At 44.8% G+C, this 24,601-nt stretch overlaps 1 protein-coding gene across 5 annotated transcripts in view; it reads right to left on the reverse strand.

The window, feature by feature from the left end:
• SGIP1 (SH3GL interacting endocytic adaptor 1) overlaps positions 1–24,601 on the reverse strand; it is a 280,603-nt gene that overhangs the window by 209,407 nt on the left and 46,595 nt on the right. For all 5 annotated transcript variants that reach the window (XM_074265714.1, XM_074265713.1, XM_074265712.1 and 2 more), the window contains exon 3: positions 16,289–16,333. In XM_074265714.1, coding sequence (XP_074121815.1) covers positions 16,289–16,333 — 45 coding nt within the window. The remainder of the gene's footprint in view (positions 1–16,288; positions 16,334–24,601) is intronic.

A 24,601-nucleotide genomic window follows, 5' to 3' on the forward strand; every position in this document is an offset into this window, starting at 1 on the left:
TTGCTCTAAGAGATGGTATTTAAAATCCCAAACTAGCAGTTTAAGGGGGAAGGTACAGCAAGATAAGACACTAAATCTGGGCTGCTGTCCTCGAGTCCCATCGCAGCTTTAAGGCGGGATGAGAGACTGGACCAGGAGGGGTTTCTGAGGTTCTAGGAATACATAAAAGTGTCATTAACCTGCCTGATGCATTGGACACAGCCAGCGGGCTGGAGGTAACGGCTCCAAGTTCAGGATCATCCCAGGACTAACTGATCACAGCGCAATCAAGTCTGAACAGATGCAATCCTCCGGAGCTTTTCCGCGTCCTCTCCTGGGGAACAAAGGGTCTGTCTGTGTCCGCCTCTCTGGAGGGGGCCATGGGGGTGGCCCCTGCAGCCAGAACCGAGAACACAGTGGGCATCTGGGAAGGTTCAGCGTCCCAGCCTTTCCCTCTGCCTCGTGCTGGAATCGAAGCCCTTTTCCGAGCAGGCAGGGAAAGGAAGGGATGCTGATCCTGTGGCTTCAAGTGGTGGGGGATTAAGAGTGCTGCTTTTGGAGTCTGCACGCTGCTCTGGGCCCTTGATGGCTGTGGCACTTGGCTGAATCAATGAATCTCTCTGTGCTCTAGGATGTCAATCTTCACAAGAGCCAGAGGACTTCATTCAAACTCTAGCTCGGGGACTGTCACCTGGACCATTTGGACAAGGCATGGAGGACCACAGCTCCAGATGCCCAAGGGGCTTTAGAGACCTTTGGGTCTGACCCCCCTCCTCATTTTAGAGGTGCATAAACTGAGCCCCTAAGAGGAAAACCCAGTTTTCCACAGTTAGATAACTGAAGCCGGATTCGAATGTACGTCTTTCCGACTTAACCTCATCTGTAATGTACCTGGGCCCGCTGCACAATGGGCCCTTCCCATCTAAATCCATGATTCTCTGGTTAAGGGAACCTAATTAATTTAATGCTGTTACTGAGAATGGCACAATGGCAACCCAAAGAATAATAAGAAATGTAGAGAGAATTTCCTGGTCAGACATTTCTTTTATTCACAGATCTGGTTCTGCTCTTTGTTTGGGAATCCGGCTGGACTTTCCTGGAGAGGGTGTGACTTGTCCATTAACATCTCATTTGTCTGAGAGGTCTCTGGATTATTTCCTGCCCCCAGAATTGAATTTGGCCTGACTAATCCCGGAGCCTGCATCTGGGGCTTGGACTGCAGAAGTGAGTCAGAGGGCACTGCCTACAGATGCCCAGCACTGGGCAAATTCGGTAAACTCCACAAGGTGCTGGGGGTGGGGATATTCAACCGAGAAGAGAACAAGATGGTCCTTGCTCTCAAGAAGCTTCATTTTAGTAGCAAAAAGCTCTGAAAAAGCAGAAATGTAAGAAATTTAGCTTTGCTGGGGTGTGGAAATAGCTCTACCTGATGCAAAAACATGGCTCAGCCTTGGGGCAGGAAAACCTTCCCAACAAGTAAGGATGGAGAGGGAGAGGGCTGTCTTATACACAAAGAGTTCTCTTTTGTGCGGGGTTTCCAAGCAGAGACGGAGGACCACTCGCCAAATGCCAAAATGGAAACTCCTTTTGGGTACGAGTTGGGTTGGGGTCAAAGAGCCTTCCAACCCTAAAATGCTGGGATGCCATCCTCATTTTTAGTAGCACAGCTCGGGGCCTCCTTGGCTCTCCCTGGACTGCTTAGCTGTCCCGGACAATGTTTGTATTGTCCAGCAACACCTCATTAGGTGCATTCCCTTCCCTCCTCTCCCACCCCTCGCTCTGCCCCCGCTCTCTAACACATATATCGCAACACCACCAGAACTGACTGGTCTTGGAAGAATTCCAGGCCCAAATGAACAGGCACTTTCCCCTCTATTTACTGGGTTGAACCTGGAAGTGTATTATTTGCTTTGACTGACCCATCCCTCAAAATGAAAAAGCACTCTGATCGGGTCCCAAAGATCTTTAATATTAAATAAACGAATAAAAATGGCCCTCACTTTTTCCTCCAGTGGGACTTGGGTGGAGCTAAGATGAGCCAAGCCACAGGGATGGTATCTACACATGAGCTGGCAAGGCCAGAGGTAAACAGGAAGACGTTAAAGAAAACACAGGGAGGACTCCTGCTCTCCATTTCTGGGGGATGCAGAAAGGCCTTTTTCCTGGTTCAGTCCCTGAGTCTGAAGCTCTCTTTTCAAAAATACACTCTCTTTTTTGATGTCAAGAGCAACAACTAGCACCGGGGGGAGAAATCTAATTCCATCTTCTTTGCCTGTGTCATCTTCAAAATCATTAACAATTATAGCTTCAATTTGGAGAAGTCATTTTGATGGATTAATGCTTGCACAGAGCTAGACATTTCCCCAACCAGCCATGCCCTTATTTGTCCTCCTGAAATACCCTGGCCTTTCCTCTCTCCCTCTCTGCCTCCCTTCCTTCTCTCTCTCTCTTTCCCTTTTGTCTCAATCTGAGAAAGGTCACTTGAAACCCTAAGTGCCTTCTGTTCATAATTTTAGTAGCAAAGCAGAAGAAACCCAGTTCCTCTCCTCTCCAAATTATCCGGCATGGTTTTCCTATCCCAGCTTAATATTTTTCAGTGGACATTTATAAGGGGAATATAGAGGGATGGGAAGAGAATAAGAATTTACATTGTACTTACTATATGCCAGCTACAGGGCTAAACACTTTAATATTATTATCTCACTTAATCTTCACTATAGAAACTGGTGCTGAAATGGATAGAGCCCCAGCCTTGGAGTCAGAAGAAACTGAATTCTAATCTGTTTTCAGACCTACTCACTAGCTGTGTGACCCTGAGTGAGTCACTTAGCCTTGTTTGCCTCAGTTTCCTCATCTGTAAAATGGGCTGGAGAAGGACATGACAGATCACTCCAATATCTCTGTCAAAAAATCTCAAATGGGGTCAACTTAACAACAATAGGAAAATTCATTGCTTTGGGTCTGAAGAAGCGGTTCTGGAAGTCTCCAATGGAAATCATGACCAGACTGGTTCTCATCAATAGACAAAGTGACAACCGAATAGACATAGACAAGGCAAAATGAGAAGCAAGCAGGAGTCCACTCAAACTGGTCTCAACAATTCCACCACTCCTGGCTCCGCAGCTTTAAGAATTTCTCCTGGTCTTACTTCGGGGTCCCCACAGGAGTTGCCACTGATTAAAATCCATCCATCTCCTAATATAAGAGATGATCAAAGATATTCTGGGTCAACATTTTCTGTTAAAAGTTTTGTAAGTGTCCACAGTGACTTTTTTCCCAGAAAGTCTAGATAAGCTTCAATGGGGCCATGATTTCATGGCGGTAGGTCATCTTTCTGATGGTGTTCACCCCCCTGACAATGTCTCATCCCGTGTACTTTCCATTCCCGTCTCGGCGTAAGTCTTCCAAGTAAAACATGGAGCAAGGTGAAGAGCAGGAGATATGTCAAAGCACCATTGGGGGTAAGTTATCGCCACTTAGGCTGCTTCTGGTCATGTCGTTGGGGGCAGATCAAAAGACCAGAAAGGTACCTCCACTTCTGGCTGGAGCTTCCCAACTTCTGCGCCTGCCTCAAAGCACCCTGACCTTGTTTTCAAGGGGACTGGTGGGATGCGGTCCCAATGTAGCCCCGACCCTGTTTTCAAGGGGACTGGTGGGATGCAGTCCCAATGTAGCCCTGACCCTGTTTTCAAGGGGACTGGTGAGGAACCAAGAAGAAAGGGAATAGTACAAAGATGGTGCCACAAGGAAGAGAGGTGACTTTGAAGACATGGAGAGTGGACAGGTGAGGGCTACAGTCAGCTTTGAGTCGGAGGATGACCTTGGGTGAAAGCTACACTGCAGATTGTGCAGGGAGAGATGGGTAGGACATAGCCCTCTTTTATTTCTCCTCTCCCCAGAGAGGAAGGTGACTGTCCCTCTGAGTGATTCATTCACTGCTGAGTTTGGGAAACCTTAGTCTTTGTCACAAATGCACACATCGCCTTATAATAATAATATAATAATAATAATAATAATAACAACAACAACAACAACCAGAATTTGCATAACATTTTAAAGTTTTCCAGATTGTCTAATTTGCCATTTGTTGTATATTTTGCTCATGTGTATAGATGAAAAAAAGAGATGGAGACTATTCCACTAAAGAGGCAATATATTTGTTTGACTAAAGCCACTAGATCAAATCAAGGCAACACATATCTGGCAGGAGGATTCAAGATTCAGGTATTTCCCATAAAAATACGGGGCAGAGCCTTAGGCGAGGAGTGAGGAAGCTCAGGGGGATTCCATTGATTCCTTCCCCAGGAAGTCAGGGGGTTTTCGCTTTGCCTCCAGGAAGAGAGGGGTGAGAGGGAGGGAGTTTCCTGGACATTCTCATCCAAGTTCTCCTGTTCAGGAGGTGATTGTTGACACCTGGCCTTGCTCCCCAGCAGCACCTGGTGGCTCTACAAGTGTAAAGGGGCTCATTTTGAGTCCCCTATTGAACTGAAACATTTCTTCAATCAGCCTCATGCATTTACAGGTTGAAGGTCAGCCTCGTCCCAAATAGATCTGAAGAATCCCAAATCAAACTGATGAGACACAGGCCGCTCTCTCCGAGAGAAGACTCCTCCTCCCCCAGCTTATGAAACTAATCTGCTTGTACTTGATAAAGCTCTTAGCTCCTGGGCTTGACCTCTTTCCTTGCGCCTTCTTGCAAAGGACAATAAGGGTAGATTGTGTTGGGAGGGATGGTGGGATGGCTCTTTAACAAGAGTCCAAACTTCTGGACTTGAACAACCAGTAAGTAGAAGATAACTCTGTTCAATGGAGACCCTTCAGAAAAGGTCACCACGTGGATCACCCAAAAGCCAAAGTTTCAGGCCAGCCATTCCCGTTGTGACACCACTCGGGTATTTCTCGGCAAAGACATCAGAGGGTTTGCCCTTTCTTTCTCCAGCTCACTTTATGGATAAGGAAACTGAGGCAAACAGTGTCACCTAGTTAGGAAGTATCTAAGGCCAGATTCAAGCTCCGGAAGATCCATTTCTAGCCACTATGTCAAGACCCACTATCTGGATTCTCATCAAGTGAATCATTGGGGGGGAGTTAACCTTATCAACAAGGGGTTCCCCTGATCCCCTCTGCTACCGAAAAAAATTCATCAAAGAATGACCTGAAGTGACATGGGAAGCTGTATCACCTGGGATAATCAAGTCTTTAGTGCAGGACCTCCTATAATAGGAAATGAAAGTGCAATTACTTCAGGGCAGAGAATTCCTAGCACAGTCACTCCTTCCACCAAGGCAGATCTCAGCCTAGCTTTGACTCGTTGTCAGACCGTAGGGGGCCTCCTGAGGCTCAGTGAGAGGCTCCATGCTAAGTGCCAGAGACATCAAGGAAAGAAGGCCAGTCCCTGACCCGTGGTGGAGCCCAAAGCACACAAATATGGGCCAATAGGATGTGGGCCCAGTAAATGAGGGTAAGCTTAAGAGAGAAGGAGCAGATGAAGGCGCACACTGAAAGGTGGGAAGGAAGCCAAGAGGTGAGAGGAGCAAGGAGAGGCTTCCAGAGGCCAGCCTCCTGGAACTAGGAACAGCAAGGAGGTCAGAGTTGGTGGAGGGTGTGCGAAGACTGGAAAGGAAGGAAGGGGCCTGAGGGGTCCTGAATGACCTGTGTCTTCCAGAATCCCCAAGTGCAAAATTATTAGGGTTGGATTAGAAACAAAGGAGCTCAAAGTCAAGTGCAGCAGTCTATCCACCATACTCCCCTACCTCTACTCGAGAATGCTCAACTTTGGGGGAGGGAGCTATAGCTGACAACATGCTGTGAAGGAGGGAAAAATGAGTCAGGGAGGCCCCACGGGGCCAACAACTCTTCAGTTCCTCCCCACTGCTTAACACACTGGTTCACCAAGCTTCATACAGATTTGAATCTGATGAGATGCATCATTGGAATCATCCACAACATTTATTAAGTGCCTCCCGGCACATGGCATAGTGTAAGAGCTTCTCTAAGACAAACCTTAGCGAACATGCTGGTTCTTATTGGATGGCCTCTGGGGCCCCTCGTTCCAATATTTTAGGATGGAAGGAGAGGGGTCCCATTGCCTTGGGTCCAGATTCAGAGAACCTGGCTTTGAATCCTGCCTCTGCCTCTTCCTGTCTGAGTGACCTTCCTCCATTGACCTCAGCATGTTCAGCTGGAAAATGAGGAGTGGGGTCCCCAGAGGCCCTTCCCAAGAGCAGATCAAGGCTTCTGTCATCTCATCTATTGTCTTCTCTCTCTGGGCCACAGTCAGAGGAGATGACCTTTGGGCTCCCTTCCTCCGACATGTTCAGGGGAGAGAGACGCTTCCTCGTTTACCAGCTACCTGCATCCTTAATCTTGTACACAGAAGTTAATTTCCAAAATATGAAGGAAGAGGGAGAAAAAAAAAAGGCTTATCAACGTATCGAGCTCTCTACCTGACCCTCTCACGTCTGCAGTAGGAGAGAGAAGGAAGGTGCGGCTGGTCAGGAAAGACTCCGGATCAAAAAAAAAAAAAATGATGAAAATAAAAGGAAAGGAGGAAGAGGAGATCCAGGGAGACTGAAGAGAGGGAAGAAACGAATCAGTCCCATTTATAAAGCCTCTTAGAGCTCAACAATCCCTAAACATTGTCTCGCCCACAAACAAAAATGTACAGTGATGTCAGCTAACGACAACAATAACAGTAATAAAATAGCTAGCTAGCACTCATGTCATTTTAAGGTCTACAAAGCATTTTGTTCAAACAATAACCTTGGGAGGTAGGTGCTGTGGTTACCCCTATTTTATAGATGAGAAAACCAAGGCAGACGGAAGTTAACTGCTTTGTCTGTGGTCATATGGCTAATGAATGTGTGAGGCAGGATTTGACTTCAGGTTTTCCTGACTCCAGGCCCAAATAATACTATTTAGAATTGTGCTAATTATTAGGAACACCAAAAAATACAATAAAAAGGCACAAAATAGTCTCTGCCTTCAAGGAGCTTGTATTTTAACAAGGAAGATCCCACAGAAATAAGGTGGAATCTATAAAGTGAATAGAAAGGAAAGATCCCACAGAAATGACGGGGTGTCTATAAAGTGAATAGAAAGGAAAGATCCCACAGAAATGATGGGGTGCTATAAAGTGAATAGAAAGGAAAGATCCCACAGAAATGACGGGGTGTCTATAAAGTGAATAGAAAGGAAAGATCCCACAGAAATGACGGGGTGTCTATAAAGTGAATAGAAAGGAAAGATCCCACAGAAATGACGGGGTGTCTATAAAGTGAATAGAAAGGAAAGATCCCACAGAAATGATGGGGTGCTATAAAGTGAATAGAAAGGAAAGATCCCACAGAAATGACGGGGTGTCTATAAAGTGAATAGAAAGGAAAGATCCCACAGAAATGACGGGGTGTCTATACAGTGAATAGAAAGGAAAGATCCCACAGAAATGATGGGGTGTCTATAAAGTGAATAGAAAGGAAAGATCCCACAGAAATGACGGGGTGTCTATAAAGTGAATAGAAAGGAAAGATCCCACAGAAATGATGGGGTGTCTATAAAGTGAATAGAAAGGAAAGATCCCACAGAAATGACGGGGTGTCTATAAAGTGAATAGAAAGGAAAGATCCCACAGAAATGACGGGGTGTCTATAAAGTGAATAGAAAGGAAAGATCCACAGAAATGACGGGGTGTCTATAAAGTGAATAGAAAGGAAAGATCCACAGAAATGACGGGGTGTCTATAAAGTGAATAGAAAGGAAAGATCCACATAAATGACGGGGTGTCTATACAGTGAATAGAAAGGAAAGATCCACAGAAATGACGGGGTGTCTATAAAGTGAATAGAAAGGAAAGATCCCACAGAAATGACGGGGTATCTATAAAGTGAATAGAAAGGAAAGATCCCACAGAAATGACGGGGTGTCTATAAAGTGAATAGAAAGGAAAGATCCCACAGAAATGACGGGGTATCTATAAAGTGAATAGAAAGCAATCTGGGGAGTCAGGAAGCTAGGGTTTGGCTGAGAGAGCACTGGGTGCAGTCGGGGAGAGTGAGCTCATATGTGACCCAAGAGCCTTGCTCGCTGTATGAGCAAAACCTGCAATCCTGCTCTATCAGATGGGGCTAACCAGAGCATTGACTTCATAGGGTTGCTGTGAGGACAAAAATGAGAAAACACAGAGAAAGTGATTCGAAGCCCAACACCTGTTCCGCCATCATGAGCTGTGGGTGCTGGTGCCGGTCTTATTCTGGCCATCTGTCTTTGACCTGCTCCTGGGCCTTTCTGACCTTAGTGAAGCTCAAGGCTTCCCTCCCAGGCAGGGATTCTGACCCCTTTTCCTGCCTGGGACCCTTTGCTCGGCTTAAGCCGTGGACCTCTTCCCAGAGTCATGTCTTTAAAAGCATCAAATACATAAGATTACAAAGGAAGCCAATTACACGGAAATGTGGTTATCAGAACATTAAAAGAGCAAATCTGCAAAGCCCAGGCTCAGAGCCGCCCCTGTGTGCAGCCTTTCCAGCTGGGCAGCATTTTACCCTTGGCGGGTGAAGGCTTTGAGAGCCCAAGGAGGCCATGGGGTTGGGACCCATCCGCAAGTAAGTGGGGATTGAAGGGACCAGTTCTGGGAGCTCACACAGTCCTATGGCCTTCCCTACCTCCATGCTAGACCTTCCCGACAGTCATCCTCCTCAATTCCACATGTATATTATATATATATATATATATATATATATATATATATATATATATATATATATATATATATATATATATATATATATATATATATACACATATATGTGTATATATATATACATATATACATATGTGTGTATACATGAATATACTATAGATATCTTTATCTATATATTCACAGATATTTAGATATATAGAAATCTCTCTATAGAGATAAATATATCTATATAGTTTGAGCAAGATATAGATCTAGCTAGCCAGATATATTTATCTACATATCTATAAATATGTAACTGAGTTCCTTATTAGAGTTCAAACAATAAGCTATTACTAAAGGCTTACTATGTGCTAAGCTCCGGACTAAGCCTGAAGTAAAAAAAAGTATCAAAAGTATCATCCTATTATACCTCACTGTCTAAGGGGGATACAATTGTTAGGTACTTTCTCTCTCTCGATATATATATAGATAGATAGACATACACACACACATATATACACATACATATATATGTATGTATGTATAGATAGATATACAGATATACATGTACGTATACATGTATATATACATCCATATGTGTGTATACATGAATATACTATAGATATCTTTATCTATATATTCACAGATATTTAGATATATAGAAATCTCTCTATAGAGATAAATATATCTATATAGTTTGAGCAAGATATAGATCCAGCTAGCCAGATATATTTATCTACATATCTATAAATATGTATTTATAAATATTTGGATCTATTTCTATATAGACATCTACATATAAACAGTTATTACTTACACAGATTCTGTATATACATACATACATATAGATAGATACATTCATATATATGTGTATATATACAACATACACACACATGTATATAGACTAAGGTGCATGAGGACAGTGACTACATCACAGTCTGATTGAATGAAGGATCTGCTAGACAAGGGGGTTTAGCTCAAAGAAAATAGGATTTGGGTTTAAATAACAAGGATTTACACCGTTGTTTCTCCCCCTTACTACCTGTGGGACATTTTCTTTTGCTGTACCTCAGTTTCCTCATCTGTAAAATTAGGGGGTAGACAAAAATGACCTTTAAGACCCCTTCCAGCTCTAAATTTATGATCCCATATATGAGCATGGAACATATAACTTGGGCTAAAGGCCCACGATATAAAAATGAAAAATGGTGGATCCTGCCTCCAAGCACTTTACAGATTCGAGCCATTAAAACGATTCAGGCTCAGGCGCATCTTCATCACGCAGCCTCCAGTTGCCCATTCCACTTCTGGGTAGCTCCAACTTTTAGTTACATCACACTTATCTGGCGCACTAAGCTTCTTAGTTACATTGGCTATTTTGTAACTACCACTCATTGTTCCGGGTTCTCCATTCTGGAACCTGGGAGAACAATGTCAATTCTTGATAGATTTTTACATTCTTGAAGACAGCTCTCAAGTGAAGAGCCCATTCATGGCTTGCTTCTCTTTTCTCAGCTAAAAAAAATTATTTCAAGGGATCCTAGGAGAGGAAGATCTCTAATCCTTCCTCCCCATCTTTGTAATTCTGTGGTAAACATAGAACATGGACAATATCTATGTTCTTTCCCTCCCTAATGTCATTAAGTCTTTCCTCCTGATTGTCTAAATAAAATTTTATTGAAGATAAAGATTACTTGTTTTTTATGGAGACTGGCCTTTAAACTTTTAAATATACATGTGAAATAATGAGTTTACATAATAAGGAAATTTAGGTTCTAGAACTTGGGCTTTCAATGAATTGGGCGGGGGGGGGGGGGGAAGTGGGGAGATAGTGACCAGAGACCTTTCTCACTTCAATTGAAGGTGAATTTAAACAACAAAAACAAAAATCAGTCCCCCAGAATCTGTGGGAATTGATGGGAGATCTACAAGCATGGATGTCTTCAAACTCCTGAAGTTCTGGGAGACCATGGAGTGAACAGCCATTCTGCTGTGATGCTCCAGTTCTGATCTGGCAGCAAGTCTCACATCAAAGCATTTCCAGAACACTCAGCATCCCCCCCCCCCATTTCCAGATGCAAAAAGTCTTCATTGTTTATAAAAAGATCCAAGCAGCAGGAGGTCAGGACCCCTTAACAGGGAATTGCAAAATGCCAAATTCTGAACACAAATGGCTTTCAGAAACAGAGGCGGAATTGACCAGAATCAAGGGAAAATAGGTTTTTTCCCAAATACCAGAGAATCACAGGCTCATAGAGCTATAATTAGAAGGTGCTCTTCTCCAATGCCATCACTTTTTTTTGAGGCGGGAGCTGAGTTCCAGACAGGTAAAGGATTTGCCCAAGAACAGGCAGGTATTAAGTATCTGAGCCATAATTAAGCCTGGGTCCTTTGGCTACATGCCGCATCATTCCTTCTCCAGGACCATGTGGCTTCCCTTCAACAACATGGAAGTAACGAGACTAGTACCAAGTTAGCAAGAATAATTAGTTAAAATAAGAAACTCACAGATGGTAGGAGAGAGTGAACGCTTCATCCAGCGGTCAACTGAGGCCATTGTTTCGTTTGGGGTACTTTGCCCCACTTGAAAACTTGACTGCTATGGCTCAGAGAGGATGGAGGCAGCTGGGTGGCTCAGCAGCTAGAGCTCTGTGCCTGGACTGAGGAAAATGTGAGCTGAAATCCAGACTCAGGCGCTCACTGGCTGGGTGAGGGCAAGTTACCGCCCCTCTTTCTATCTCTGGAAGACGACTCAGGTCCTCTCCTGTTCTAACTCTATGATTCTCTGATAGGATGGTCTCCTTCCACCAGTAATGGCCAGAAATACAAGGCAGCCATGTTGCTAACAAGTAGAGCTGGGGGAGACAAGCTGAATCCAAAAGCTGGCTCCCTCTCCTCCCACCTGGCTCTTTCCTCCTAAACCAGTCCTGAGATTCCCGCCCCCAGCAGTTACTTCACTTTCCCATAGCCAAGACTGTTGGGTGTCAATCCTCTCCAGAGATTCTCAGCCTGACCTAACCCTAAATTCTCCTGGCTCCTGATTCAGCCTCTGCTTCTTTTCCTCAACAGAAGGGATCACTTTATCTGGGCTCTCCCTGCCCATCAGCAGCCCGGGCCAGCCTCGGCCTAGGGAGGATTTGACACTGACTTTTGCAAAAAGTAGAGATAGCCTTCAAAGGATATAACCCCAAGAGCAATAATAACTTATAGAGACTTTTAAGGTTTACAAGAATGCTTTATGTTTTACTCTACATGAACCCCACCACAATTCCAGTAGGTGCTATGATTATCCTATTTTATCCAAGAAAAAAATGAGATTAAATCCGAGGCCAAAAAAAAAAAATTAAAAATATAATCTGGGGCAGGATTTATCTCTTGTCTCCAAGACTAGTTCTCTATTCACTATGCTAGTTGCCTAAAGTCAAGTATATGATTTGTTTTCAATGACTTATAAATGGCCTTATCTAATTCCTCCAAATTCCTCCTCCTTCTGTCCCAATGTACGTACAACGGTTGACCCTAACTTAAAATAAATAAATAAATAAAATAAAAGCATGATGCACTTAGCCAACAATCACTGGGGCCACAGCAAGCCAGACTCCTTTAAATCGTTCTCCATGAAGACTGAATACTTCCAAATTCTGTAGCATGACTCAAATCAGGAATCTTCCCAGATAAATAATTTTTCCATAAAATAAACCAGTTCTCATGGAGTTTTATCCAAAGGTTTGGATTGGTTAAGAGTAATTTTGTTCAATCAGGAATCTGTAAAATGGACTAAGAATCCTCAGATTTGTTGGTAGCTGATTCAGAGATATCTTCTAAATAATTTTGACTCTTTTAAAATAATCCATCGATATAACAGGAGTGGTAACAAAATGACTTATCCTAGAACGTGCTGTGTAGTTCTTGTCCCTTTTGGTTGTTCCAACAAGCAATGGCAGTTGAGAAATCTTGCATTATTCTACGAAGACATAAAACCAAACTTCTCTGTGGGCCATGCAAAAGTAGATTTCAGTAGCAACAATTAACCCACATTTATGAAGGCCCTGATGTGGACAAAACCCTGTATGAGGTGCTGGAAGACATGTTTATTGGGTAAAAATAATCCTCTGCCCTCCTCAAATTTCTAGTCTAGTGCAGAATTTGGTGATCTGTGGCCCATGAAGTTTTAAAAAATACATTTTTGATAACATCTCAATGTAACTAATTTCCCTTGATGCATCTGAAAAGCACAAATTGGATGTCTTGGAATCTGTAGCCTCCCAAAGGTGTTCATGAAACAAAGAAGGTTAAGACCCTAATTTATGCAAATATTTGCATGTGGGAAGGAGAAGGGAAAGCAAGGAGAGTGGTGGGTATCTGAGCATTAATTATAATACTAACATATGTGGTTAGTTTTCTAGAGCATGGGAAACAGTGGGGTGTTGAGGATACAGAACTCATCTTGAAGCTAGGAAGACCTGCTTTAAATGCTGTCTCTGACCCATAATTTCTGGGGAAATCTAGGCAAATCACTTTAATAGCTCAGGACACTAGTCAACTCCTTTACACTCTATGTTGCAGAGAAGGCATGTGTTCAGTCGTTTTCAGTAGACTGCCCTATCCATCACGCCATCTAGCTGCTCCTGCAGAGAAGGAGCTGACCTGCATTGACAGGGAGAGTTTCCTCACCTGGGAGTTCTCTATCCTTCCAAAGTAGGTCCACTGATTTCCTTAATCTAGACATTCTCCAGCATTCTCTCCCCCCCCCCCAGGTGACAGTAAGGGTGGCCCCCCTGGGCAGCTGCCATGTTAAAACCCCTTTTCAAGACTTCAGCTTTCACAGATTATCTGAGACTATCTGCCCCATTACCTTTGGGTGGATCAAGCTGGGTTAACCACAGCTGTTATACACAGCACTGAAACACTTTTACATGAAATTTGGGCTCTGATATTAAAGAACCACAAACTTATGTGGGTCAAACCCTGAAAATTAAGTAACAAAGACAGAGGCCCCTCCACCCAGGCCCAAGGGGGGTTATTTCTATCATGTGTAACCAAGCTTTTCATCTCTCCCCCCAATCTTCAAGTTTGTTTCTTAGCTCTTTTTCTAATCACATGGAGACATTATGATGATCAAAAACTGAAAACATTTTACAGAAAGACTAGACATGGCCCTAAATAGCAAACATTAGGAGGACTTATAAACATGAGTTTTATAATTATATATATTATATATATATTATATATATGTATATATATGTTTCATATATATACATATATATATATATTTAATATGAGTCTAATTTGGAGGACTCTAGGCTCTAAGCATTCAGCCAAAGGCAGGTACCTCAATAGCACCCATCTAGTTCATGTCTATTCTGAGCTTCCATCCTGCACCAGAATTGGCAACGAGGCCAGCGATCGCGCACACCGAATGCCAGCATGAGCCTGCTTCGGTTCCCATCTTAGTTTGGGGGAGCCCTTGGACAAGAATCTCACCCTATCGGGCTGATACTGCGAGTCGGTACAATGGACTCCATCACACAGGGCTCAGCAATGGTACCGAGCAGCGTCGCCAGCTCAAGTCCCACACTCTAATTATCCAGTCTCTAAAACTACTAGTCAAAAGGTACACGGTAACTTCACAGAGCGACACTCGAAGCAAACCAGAAAGAGCACGGCCGGCATGTTCCTCGGAGATGGCGAGAGAAGGATTTCACCAGAGACACTGATACTCAAGGGGCCTTGAATGGGAGAGGGGAAAAAGGAGCCTGTACCCTGCCAGCAAAAGCTTAGCTCCATTCGGAGTTCATGAAGCTGATTCAATCCCACATCTCAGCAAATCTGATTTATTACATCTCTGTCGAAAGGACCTCTGGCTTCCGAGGGCTTTGCCTTTGAAAACAGGCTCCAACATGAAATCACACAGAATCCGTCTTTTAAATAGAGATTCCCCCCCCCCCCCCGAAATTGAAATATCATGACTCAATGATTCTTCCTTCCTCTAAGGAACAGTAGCAATACACAAACATACACAAATGGTACAATATCCCCACTAAATCCAAAGAAATTAAATTCTGGCCAGATAGATGTGCTACAATGAGTTAAACATGTCACTATTAACCCCTTAATTTACATGTGGGGGAGTTTCTGAGAGACATTTTAACCCATTCCATCCGATCTCTGCCCGGTAGAGAAAGAATCGGTCCCCCCAGCACAGATCCTGGATAATAGGAAGATAATGCATGATCTTCCGCACTGGTAAAATCTAGGCTGGGAACATAAATTCTGCCTGTCATCTTAAAGAAGGCCAACAGTTTTGCCTCATTCCCTTGTGGGAAAATGGAGAGAGAAGGGGACAAAAAAAAAAAAATCAAAGCCAGCTCTCGTCAGTCTGCTTATTTCCCCATCCGTTTAATGGCCGTGTGTGTTTTAAAGGTGTCCTCGGGCTGTTACTCTCTCAGGGATGAAAAGGCAATTAAATTCAGCATAATATAGTTCATAATGCATCCACACAGGAAAAAGTTCCTCTTTCCACTAAATAGCCAGCTTGTCAACACCAGCGGGGAGTTGTCCTTTCATGACTGACAGAGGGCCCATGGCACAGGGTTAATAAGCCTTGGTGCAGCAAAATGGGGCTTGGAGCTGGTGAGTATGGGAAGCTTCGGAATATTGTCAGATCTGTACAGAGCCCAGCAACCTCTGGGTCCGGTTTCATGTTTAAATCTGGAGATTTTTGCTCAAATGTTGCCAAAGGGAGAGATGGCCAACCGTCCCCCGACCGTAGTGGGCCAGAATCGGTCAACTGAAACATGGCTTTACTCTTGAAAAAACAACTCGGATGCAGAGGGAGGAAAAACAACCCTGTCTGATTCGGAGTTGTTGTTGTTGTTTAAATCAAAAAAATCCCCTAAAAAAGACTGTTCTCATGTGGGTAACTTTGTCAATGACCTCTCTTGGGTAATGCCGAATTCAGAAAATGAGTTTCCAGTGTAAATGATTAATGGAGATAGCCCAAGGAGCCCAGCCCAGAAAAAGCCTCCTTCTCTCTCCTAACTTATTTGCAAGCTTTTCCTGTGACAAGACTCTCTCCCCTTCTCTCTCTCTTTCTGTCTGTCTCTCCCTCTCTCTCTCTCTCTCTCTCTCTCTCTCTCTCTCTCTCTCTCTCTCTCTCTCTCTCTCTCTCTCTCTCTCTCTCTCTCTCTCTCTCTCTCTCTCTCTCTCTCCCCCTCTCTTGTCTCTCTCCCTCTCTCTGTCTCCCCCCCCCTCTCTCTCTGTCTCTGTCTCTGTCTCTCTCTCTCTCTCTCTCTCTCTCTCTCTCTCTCTCTCTCTCTCTCTCTCTCTCTCTCTCTCTCTCTCTCTCTCTCTCTGTCTCTCTCTCTCTCTCTGTCTCTCTGTCTCTCTGTCTCTCTGGTCCAGGGGAGACATCTGTGTGCTCCCAGCTAAGGAGAAGCCCTGGGCTCTGCTGCCTGAGCCTGCCTGCAGGCTGCTGCAAGTGCACACGCAGCGCCGGAGCCTGGCAGGAGGCTGCACAAGCACGTCCGGGAAGCAGCCCCATCTGCACCCCGATTTCGGGGAACGGTCCCAGACATCCCGGCGAGCCCGGGGCCCGAGGAGCCTCCCGGGGAACGGGGCAGGGGGATCACCTACCTTCCATCATGGTGGCAGAATCGCATTCCTCAATTTCCAAGGAGCCTGGAAAAACACGGGAAAATAGGATCCTGGTTACGGTGGCGTCCCCCTCCCCGCAGCCGCCCCCCCGCCGCCGCCGCCAGACGGGAGCCGGAGCCCGAGCGGGCGGCAGGCCGTGGATGCGGCTGCCCTGGACCACCTCGGGATGGCAGGAAGATGCTGGAGAGAAAGGGACAGCTCGCTGAGCTCACACGCCTGCCAGGGGCTCAGCCAATCCCTTCCTGCCTGTACCTTGTCACATGGTAGCCCGCTCGCATCTCCTGACACAATACCCCTGGAGAGCGCACAAGAACCTATTTCTCATCCCCGGCCTCCGTGCACCCCCCCCCCCCCCCAGCCTCCCAAACATGCAGCCTGCTCCTACCTGTGACGCACTTCCCTCGCTGCCCCCGCCGCCGCTAATCCTATTGCAGCAGGGGCAGGGAAGGGGATTAAAGCTCGGGCCCTGTCAGATGCAGGGGGGGGGGGGAGTCGGGCCCGCGGGGAGGGACCGCTCCGGGATCGCGCGAGCGCCGGCCCGGGACCGCAAGGAGGCTTCCGGATGGCAGCAGCCGGGGCGCCCCGGCCCCCCCACACTCCGCTCCGAGAGGGGAGGGGGAGGGCGGGCCCGCCGGCCCGGGCTGCTTCGGCCGCTCCCGGCGATTCGAGACCGAACCAACCCGGCTGACGTCACTTCGTCAACAAACGCTCTCCCCCACCCCGGGCACCCCAAGGGGCGAGGCGCAAGAAACCCCCCCAGCCGCCCGGGACCCAGAGTCCCGCAGAGGGAGGAGCCGGGGGCGGCCTGGGCACAAAGAAACAAAAGGGAGACCCCGCGGGGAGCAGCCCGGCCCGGCTGGAGGTCACACGGGAGGGGGCAGGGCAAAGGCACTGACAGGGAGCCCGAGTGCAGGCGCCCGGCCGCCCTCGGTGGGGAAGGGGGTCAGTGCTGCCCTGGACCGAGGTCTGGGCGGCGGCGGCGGCGCCCCCGCCCCCGCGGGACTCTCTGCCCTTCTCTGGGGAAGATGGGCACTGGCTCCAACGGCAGCCTTCCCCTGGGAAAGCCGCCCACGGCAAGTCCACGTGGGGACTGCCAGGTGCTGTCTGAGAAGAGAGAGGTGACAACTTGTGAAAAGGAGGAAAGGAAGAGAGACAGTCAGAGATGGAGGAAGAGACAGAGAGAGAAAGAAAAGAAAGAAGAAAGAAAGAAAGAAAGAAAGAAAGAAAAGAAGAAAGAAAGAAAGAAAGAAAGAAAGAAAGAAAGAAAGAAAGAAAGAAAGAAAGAAAGAAAGGAAAGAAAGAAAGAAGAAAGAAAGAAGAAGAAAGAAAGAGAAAGAAGGGAGGGAGGGAGGGAAGGAAGGAAGGAAGGAAGGAAGGAAGGAAGGAAGGAAGGAAGGAAGGAAGGAAGGAAGGAAGGAAGGAAGGAAGGAAGGAAGGAAGGAAGGAAGGAAGCAAGTGAATGTAAACTGTTAGCACTACTGTCTATCTACCCAGGTTACTTATACCTTCGGAATCTAATACTTACCGTGCAACAAGAAAATGGGATTTACACACATATATTGTATCTAGGTTTTATTGTAACACATGTAAAATGTATGGGATTGCCTGTCATCAAGGGGAGGGAGTAGAGGGAGGGAGGGGAAAATCTGGAAAAATGAATACGAGGGATAATGTTATAAAAAAATTACTCATGCATATATACTGTCAAAAATGTATAATTATAAAATTTTAAAAATAAAAAAAAGAGAAAGAGGGAGAAAGGGAGAAAGAAAAGGAGAAAGAAAAGGAGAAAGGGAGGGAGAAAGAAAAAGGGAAAGGGAGGGAGGGAAAAAGGAAAGAAGGAAGAAAGAGAGAAAGCAGGAGAATAAAAGTGCTTGTTAATTGAAAAATTAAATGAAAATTTTTTAAAAAGATGAAATTGGGGAGGATTTTTGTGGGTGCAAGGCTGCTGCAGACCCAGGTGGAGACCCAGGCCCTGGCAGGTGATTCCTTCTTTCTCTCTGGCAGTTGTATCAAGCTCTGACCTCCCAGAGTTCAACAGAAAGTCACAGGGTCTCAAAGGGGCTGTAGGAGCCTTTCTGCTTGAACAGGTACTAGCTGGCTTCCGGCTCTGCAGTCAGAGACTTTGTCCACCTGTAATATGGCTGCTTATAGAGATGGGAAAATGGGAGGGTGGGGGGGGTGCCATTAATATCACCCAAGTTCAGATCCTGCTTGGAACTCAGCTGCCTCATCTGTAAAACGAGGAAAGTTAGACTGGATAGTCTGAGGCTAAGATTCCTGTGAAACTCCAAGGCTGTGCTCTCCTTCTCCCTGGAGAGACAGCTTGGCTCTAGAGTCAGAGTCCTGGTTCAAGTTCTGACATAGCCTGGCTGTGTGACTCTGAGCCAGTCACTTTGCTTCTTTGGCCTTAATGATCTCATCTGCAAGATGGGATGAATTAATATTTGTGTCATAATGCTAATTTTAAGCCAGCCTGGTTCAGAGAATAGACTTCCTGTCAGCCACACATTAGCACAGAAAACCCCCAATGAACATTATCTGTGTTATATCGTATTATTTATTTATTTTGTTAAACATTGCCTTGTTCTATTTTAATCAGGTCCAGGCCATACACCAGGTGCTTTACCTAGAGCATAGTTTGACACCTTTACTTTAGAAGGTCGAGTAAAGAAGGAGCTGAGTTTGAATGGAGCTTCTGATACTTGTTGGCTATGTGACCGAGTCCCTTCCATCTTTTCGTGCCCTAGACTTCTCACTAAAGTTTTTAAGCAGCAGAGCAGGTGCTGATCAGCTGGGCCACAAGGAGGCTGCGTTTTTAAACCCATGAAATGAGAAGTGGCCTCCAAAAACCCAACCGAACCTAATTAGCCCAATAGCTCACAGGTATGTAGCCTCAGTAGACAAACCTTTTATTAAACATCTCACTGTGTCTGAGGAACAAGAGATACAGAGACCGGACTGAAGGAACCCTGCCCACAGGTAGTTTATATTCTGTGGAGAGACAACAAGTATATCTATATGTTTAGAGAGGTGATTTTTTTTGGGGGGAAGGGGGAAAAGTACTTAAAACTGAGCTTCATCTATCAGAAGAGCCTTGCCTACATGAAACTCATTTAATCCTCCTAACAGCTCTATGGGATAGGCATTTTACAGATAAGGAAACTGAGGCTGGGTAGTGGAATGTATTTTGTCCCTGGACACATCACTAGGGTAAGGCTTGATATGTGAGACAGGATTTAAATCTCTGGTTCCAGTTCTCTATCCAGACTAATAAGACAGTTGTGGGAAGTGCTTTGTGAATTGTAAAGTGCTATAGAAATGTGACTCTCCTTTCCCCATTAGCCACAATTTGAGAGGAATTCATATAGGTTGATGACCTTTGTAAGGAACGTTACAGTTTGTGAACCGTATTTCCCTTCATGCTCTCTTTAGAGATTATGAGGGGGGGAAGGAAATGCTAGATCGATGATCCTGATTCTTAGGGCCCTCGAAACCAACTGTAGCAGGCAGGTCATGCAATGAGGCATTTCATATATAGACACATATGTGTGTATAATAACTATATTATGTGTCATTATTATATGTGATGCATAATTATAATATACTTCTATAATTATAATTTGTTTTTTTCTGAGGTGGGGTTAAGTGACTTGCCCAGGGTCACACAGCTAGGAAGTGTTAAGTGTCTGAGACCAGATTTGAATTCGGGTCCTCCTGACTTCAAGGCTGGTGCTCTGTCCATTGAACCATCTAGTTGCCCCTTATAATTATAATTAAATATATAACAACAAGATTCACAATTGGCTTTTTAAATCAAAAGTGCAGCGCAGTGGACAGAGCACCAGCCCTGAAGTCAGGAGGACCTGAGTTCAAATCTGGTCTCAGACACTTACTAGCTGTGTGACTCTTGGCAAGTCACTTAACCCCATTGCCTCAGCAAAAAACAAAAACAAAAACAAATAAATCAAAAGTGCAAAGCACTCAAACTCCTGTGTGCATTATCCTCCCTCTTTACAGAATGGGAATCTGAGCATCGTGAGGTCTTCAACAAGACCACACGGCTAGAAAATGTCAGAAGTATACTTTGAAGGCAGGCTTTCCTGACCTCAAACAATCAGTCAACAAGCCTCTATTAAGTTCTTTCTATGTGTCAGGTACGACTTGATGGAAGGAAGAAGGAACCCACCTCTGATCTCAAGGATGTCATATTCTCTTTGAGAAGAAACCAGTGCAAAAGAATGGAAGAATTATGGCTCTGGAGTTAAGGATCTGGGTCCAATTACCATCAGTCAATGACTCCTTCATCTCTACTGGTCTTAGATTCCTCATCTGTAAAGGAGGCTATTAGACTTCATGGCCCTTCAGGTCCCTTTAGATTGACATACAACATCACAAAAGTACATATAAAATGAGTATAAGCCTAGGGTTTGATGGCACTCTGAAGGGAAACAGGGAAGGGATGAGGAAAGAGAAGCCTTTTCAGAATCCTCTGGCACTAAAGGCAGCCACACAGCCATGCTTACGTCAAATCTATCACTAGAAAGAGAGCCCTACTCATCTCACTGTATTGTTGTGAGGCTCAGAGAGAAGGAAAAAAAGAAGCAGCATCACAAAGTGTGTTGGACACAACAGAGAGACTTGGATTCGAATCACCTCCCAGACAAAAGTTAAGTCTGTAACCCTGGTCTTTTCTGATGTGCTGCCTCTCAGGCAGAAAGGTCTATTTCATAAAAAAAAAATAAATTCTATGGTCTGCTGTACTTCTCCAATCCATTTTATCAGAACCTGATTTGAGGGACTGTTACAAAATGCATTCCCAAATGAACTGTGTAAAATGATGTACAAATAATAAAAGGAGTTATTAAGACATAGTGGTACAGTGGATTGAGCCCTCAGTCTGGAGTCAGGAAAACTTATCTTCCTAAGTTCAAATCTGACCTCAGACCCTTTCTAGTTGCATGACCTTGGGCATCCTGTTTGCCTTAAGTTTCCTCATCTTTAAAATGAGTTGGAAAAGTAAATGGCAAACCACTCCAGGATCTGAACAATTAAGATACATTCAGTTGAGTGAACCTGCCTCTTCTCATCCCCCTGCCAATGGGGGAGGAGAAATAGAGATCCTGGGATGCTGCAAGAGAAGGTACCCCCCAGGAGCTGTGGATGAGGTGGGCCTGGGGAGGAACTGACCTGGCCCAGGTTCTGGGGAGATGGCTGACTACCTAGAAGCTATTTGTGTTAACTAGTTATTCTTGCAATCTTAGTGCTAAATTCAGTAGTTTCTACCTTGCTGAAATAAAGCCTAGGGGAGAAGGGTACCCCGGTAGTAACATACCCAAGATGTGTCAAAAGGTAAATGTTAAGAGAAGAGCTAATCCAATTCCAATTGATCAATGATGGACAGAATCAGCTACACCCGGAAAAGGAACACTGGGAAATGAGTGTAAACTGTGAGCATTATTTTTTTGTTTTGTTTTGTTTTGTTTTGTTTTTCTTCCCAGATTATTTTTAGCTTCCGAATACAATTCTTCATTTGCAACAACAACAACAACAACAACAAAATTCGGTTCTGCCCAGATATATTGTACCTAGGCTATACTATAAGATATTTAATATGTATGGGACTGCCTGCCATCTAGGGGAGGGGGTGGAGGGAAGGAGGGGAAAAACTCGGAACAGAAGGGAGTACAAGGGATAATGTTGTAAAAAAATGACCTATGCATATGTCCTGTCAAAGAAAATGTTATAATTATAAAAATTAATTAAAAATATTTTTTAAAAAGGTAAATGTTATCTTAGAAAACTGTGTAGTCTTTTCACATCACTATTTTATTTTATGTATTTGCTTTTTTGCTGAGGCAGTTGGGTTTAAGTGACTTGCTCTGTCTGAGGTCAAATTTGAACTCAGGTCCTCTTGACTTCAGGGCTGCAGCTCTGCTCTATGCACCGCGCCACCGAGCTGCCCCCACATCGCTATTTTAAATCTCTGAATCCTCTGAATTTCTGTGTCCTGTGACAAAGCACCGATGCAGCCATCCTAGTCAGAGATCTGCTCACTCTGACGTGCGGTGGGTTCTATTTGTGGCCATCTCATCGCATAGACTGGAAACCCCTCAAGGGCAGGGATCTGAACTGGCTTTTTTCTTTTCTTCCCTCCCTCCCTCCCTGCCTGGCACAGTCTAGGGCATTTTTGTGAAACATGTACTCTGTCCATCACTTGTTCTTTTTCCCATTAGGACTGATATTTATTTAGTGCCGATAATGGAGAGCTCCCTTTCATCTTTCGTAACTGACATTTGTTCTCACTGAAAAAGCTGAGGATTACTAAAAGGAGATAGAGCTAAAAGGGAAGATAATGAAAAAAGAATGTCTAACAAAATAAACTGGGGTAGCCACAGTCACCCACTGGACTAAACAAATGACGAACAATGATAAGAAAACTACTTTTTCCCCTGGGGGCACATAGATCCAATGTCTTGTGCTTTTCAAAAGGCAAGTTTCCCAGATTCTTAGAAAGCCATTTAACTATCTTCCCTAAAATTCCTCCCAATGATCTGGGGCTGGGGATTCCAGAGCAAATGCCATTTTCACCTGCAATTCCACACAGACTTTTTTTCCTGACTGCAGACTAAGCTAGATGGGTGGTGGAAGAGGGAGAGAGGGGAGAAGAGGAGAAAAAGAGAGAGTGTCTGCCCTCTCGGAACTGATAATCATTTTTCTAGCCATTTCTAATAATTCCCTTGCATGTCTATATTATGACCCCCCAAAGGGTCCCCAAATCTGAGGCTCCCTGCTGGGAGGGCACTTTCCTCCCCTAATCTCTGGCTTTTTCAAGCTTTTTCCTGACACCATCCAATTGGTTAGCGCTCTGGCTCCTGACATCACAGGGTACCAACCCGCTTCAACATTCACACCCTATCAGAGCATCCATTTGGAACATCTTTCCATCGATCCACCTGTTCCGATAGACCCTCTTCATCCCCCATGTGTCCACTTTCCTCTTTCTCTGGCTGCTGTGATCAAACCCAAAGGATCATTGCTTTTGGAAATCCCACATCAGCCAGCTGTTTAATACGTTGACTCAGCCTCCCTTTTATGCCTCAGACCCCAATCCTCTTCTGGGCCTCTAATCCCATATATTTGCTGCCCTCCTCTTTTAGAATATATATTCTGTGAGGGAAGGATTACTGTATCTTCCTTTCCAGAGCTGAGTACTGAGTAAATGCTCCATAAATGCTTTCTCTTTCATTCATTCATTCATTCATTCATTCATTCATTCATTCCCTCCTTCCACCAACCTGCTGCTTAACCAAAGAGGCTTCTGGTCACTTTAGACAGAGTTGGCAGACTGGCTGGAGAGAAGGAAAGAATGAAATCATATTAGCGGCTCGTATTTTTGTAGCATTCTAAGGTCTAATTAGGTCAACACATATTTATGAAGCACCTACTATATGCCAAGAACTGTACTAAGTGCTAGGGATACAAAGAAAAAGACAGCCCCTCCCTTCAAAGATCTCACAATCGAATGGGGAAGACAACCAGGAAACAACTATAGACAAACAGAGCAGAGACAGGATAAACTGAGGGTAATCGACAGAGGGAAACAGGACCCAGGAAGAAAGGGGCTGATAAATTGAATTATGTATGTTATGTTTTCATACATATTTATTAATATGTCAAAGGGTGGACACACCTCTAGTGTGGGCTGGGAAGGGGGGGAAGGGAGACAGTTCAGAACTTAAAATGTAACAATAAATAAATTTAATCTATTTCTTAAAAGAAAGGTGTGCAAGTATAATGTCTCCAAGGAGGTTGTTTACAAGGTTGCCACCAGACTCTGAGCAGGTCCTCACAGGGCGTAGATGGAGAACCGAGCCTGGAATCAAGTCCCGAGTTCAGATCCAGATGCTGACACTAGCTGTGTGACTCTAGGGCAAGTAACTTCACTCGTGTGACTCAGTTTCCTCAACTAGAAAATTGGAATAATAATAGTACCTACTTCTTAGGATTTCTGTGGGAGTCAAGTGAAAGAATACTTGTGAAGGACTTAGTACAGTCCATAGTAGGAACCAGATAAATGCTGATTCCTCCCCGTCCTCCCCCACCATGCACAGGGAGGAGGAAGCACTGACAGCATCTATGGTGACCCACCCTTCCTCCCTCTCCCTCCTCCTCCCCCAAACAACATAAACATTCCGAGATGAAAGTCACTTCTTCAAGTGACATCCCAAAGAAAGCCATCTGCCAGGTTTGGAGAACAGGTGTAGAGCGGAATGAGAAATAAATGAAATG

The sequence above is a fragment of the Sminthopsis crassicaudata genome, chromosome 4 (assembly GCF_048593235.1).
Source record: "Sminthopsis crassicaudata isolate SCR6 chromosome 4, ASM4859323v1, whole genome shotgun sequence".
Classification (NCBI taxonomy): domain Eukaryota; kingdom Metazoa; phylum Chordata; class Mammalia; order Dasyuromorphia; family Dasyuridae; genus Sminthopsis; species Sminthopsis crassicaudata.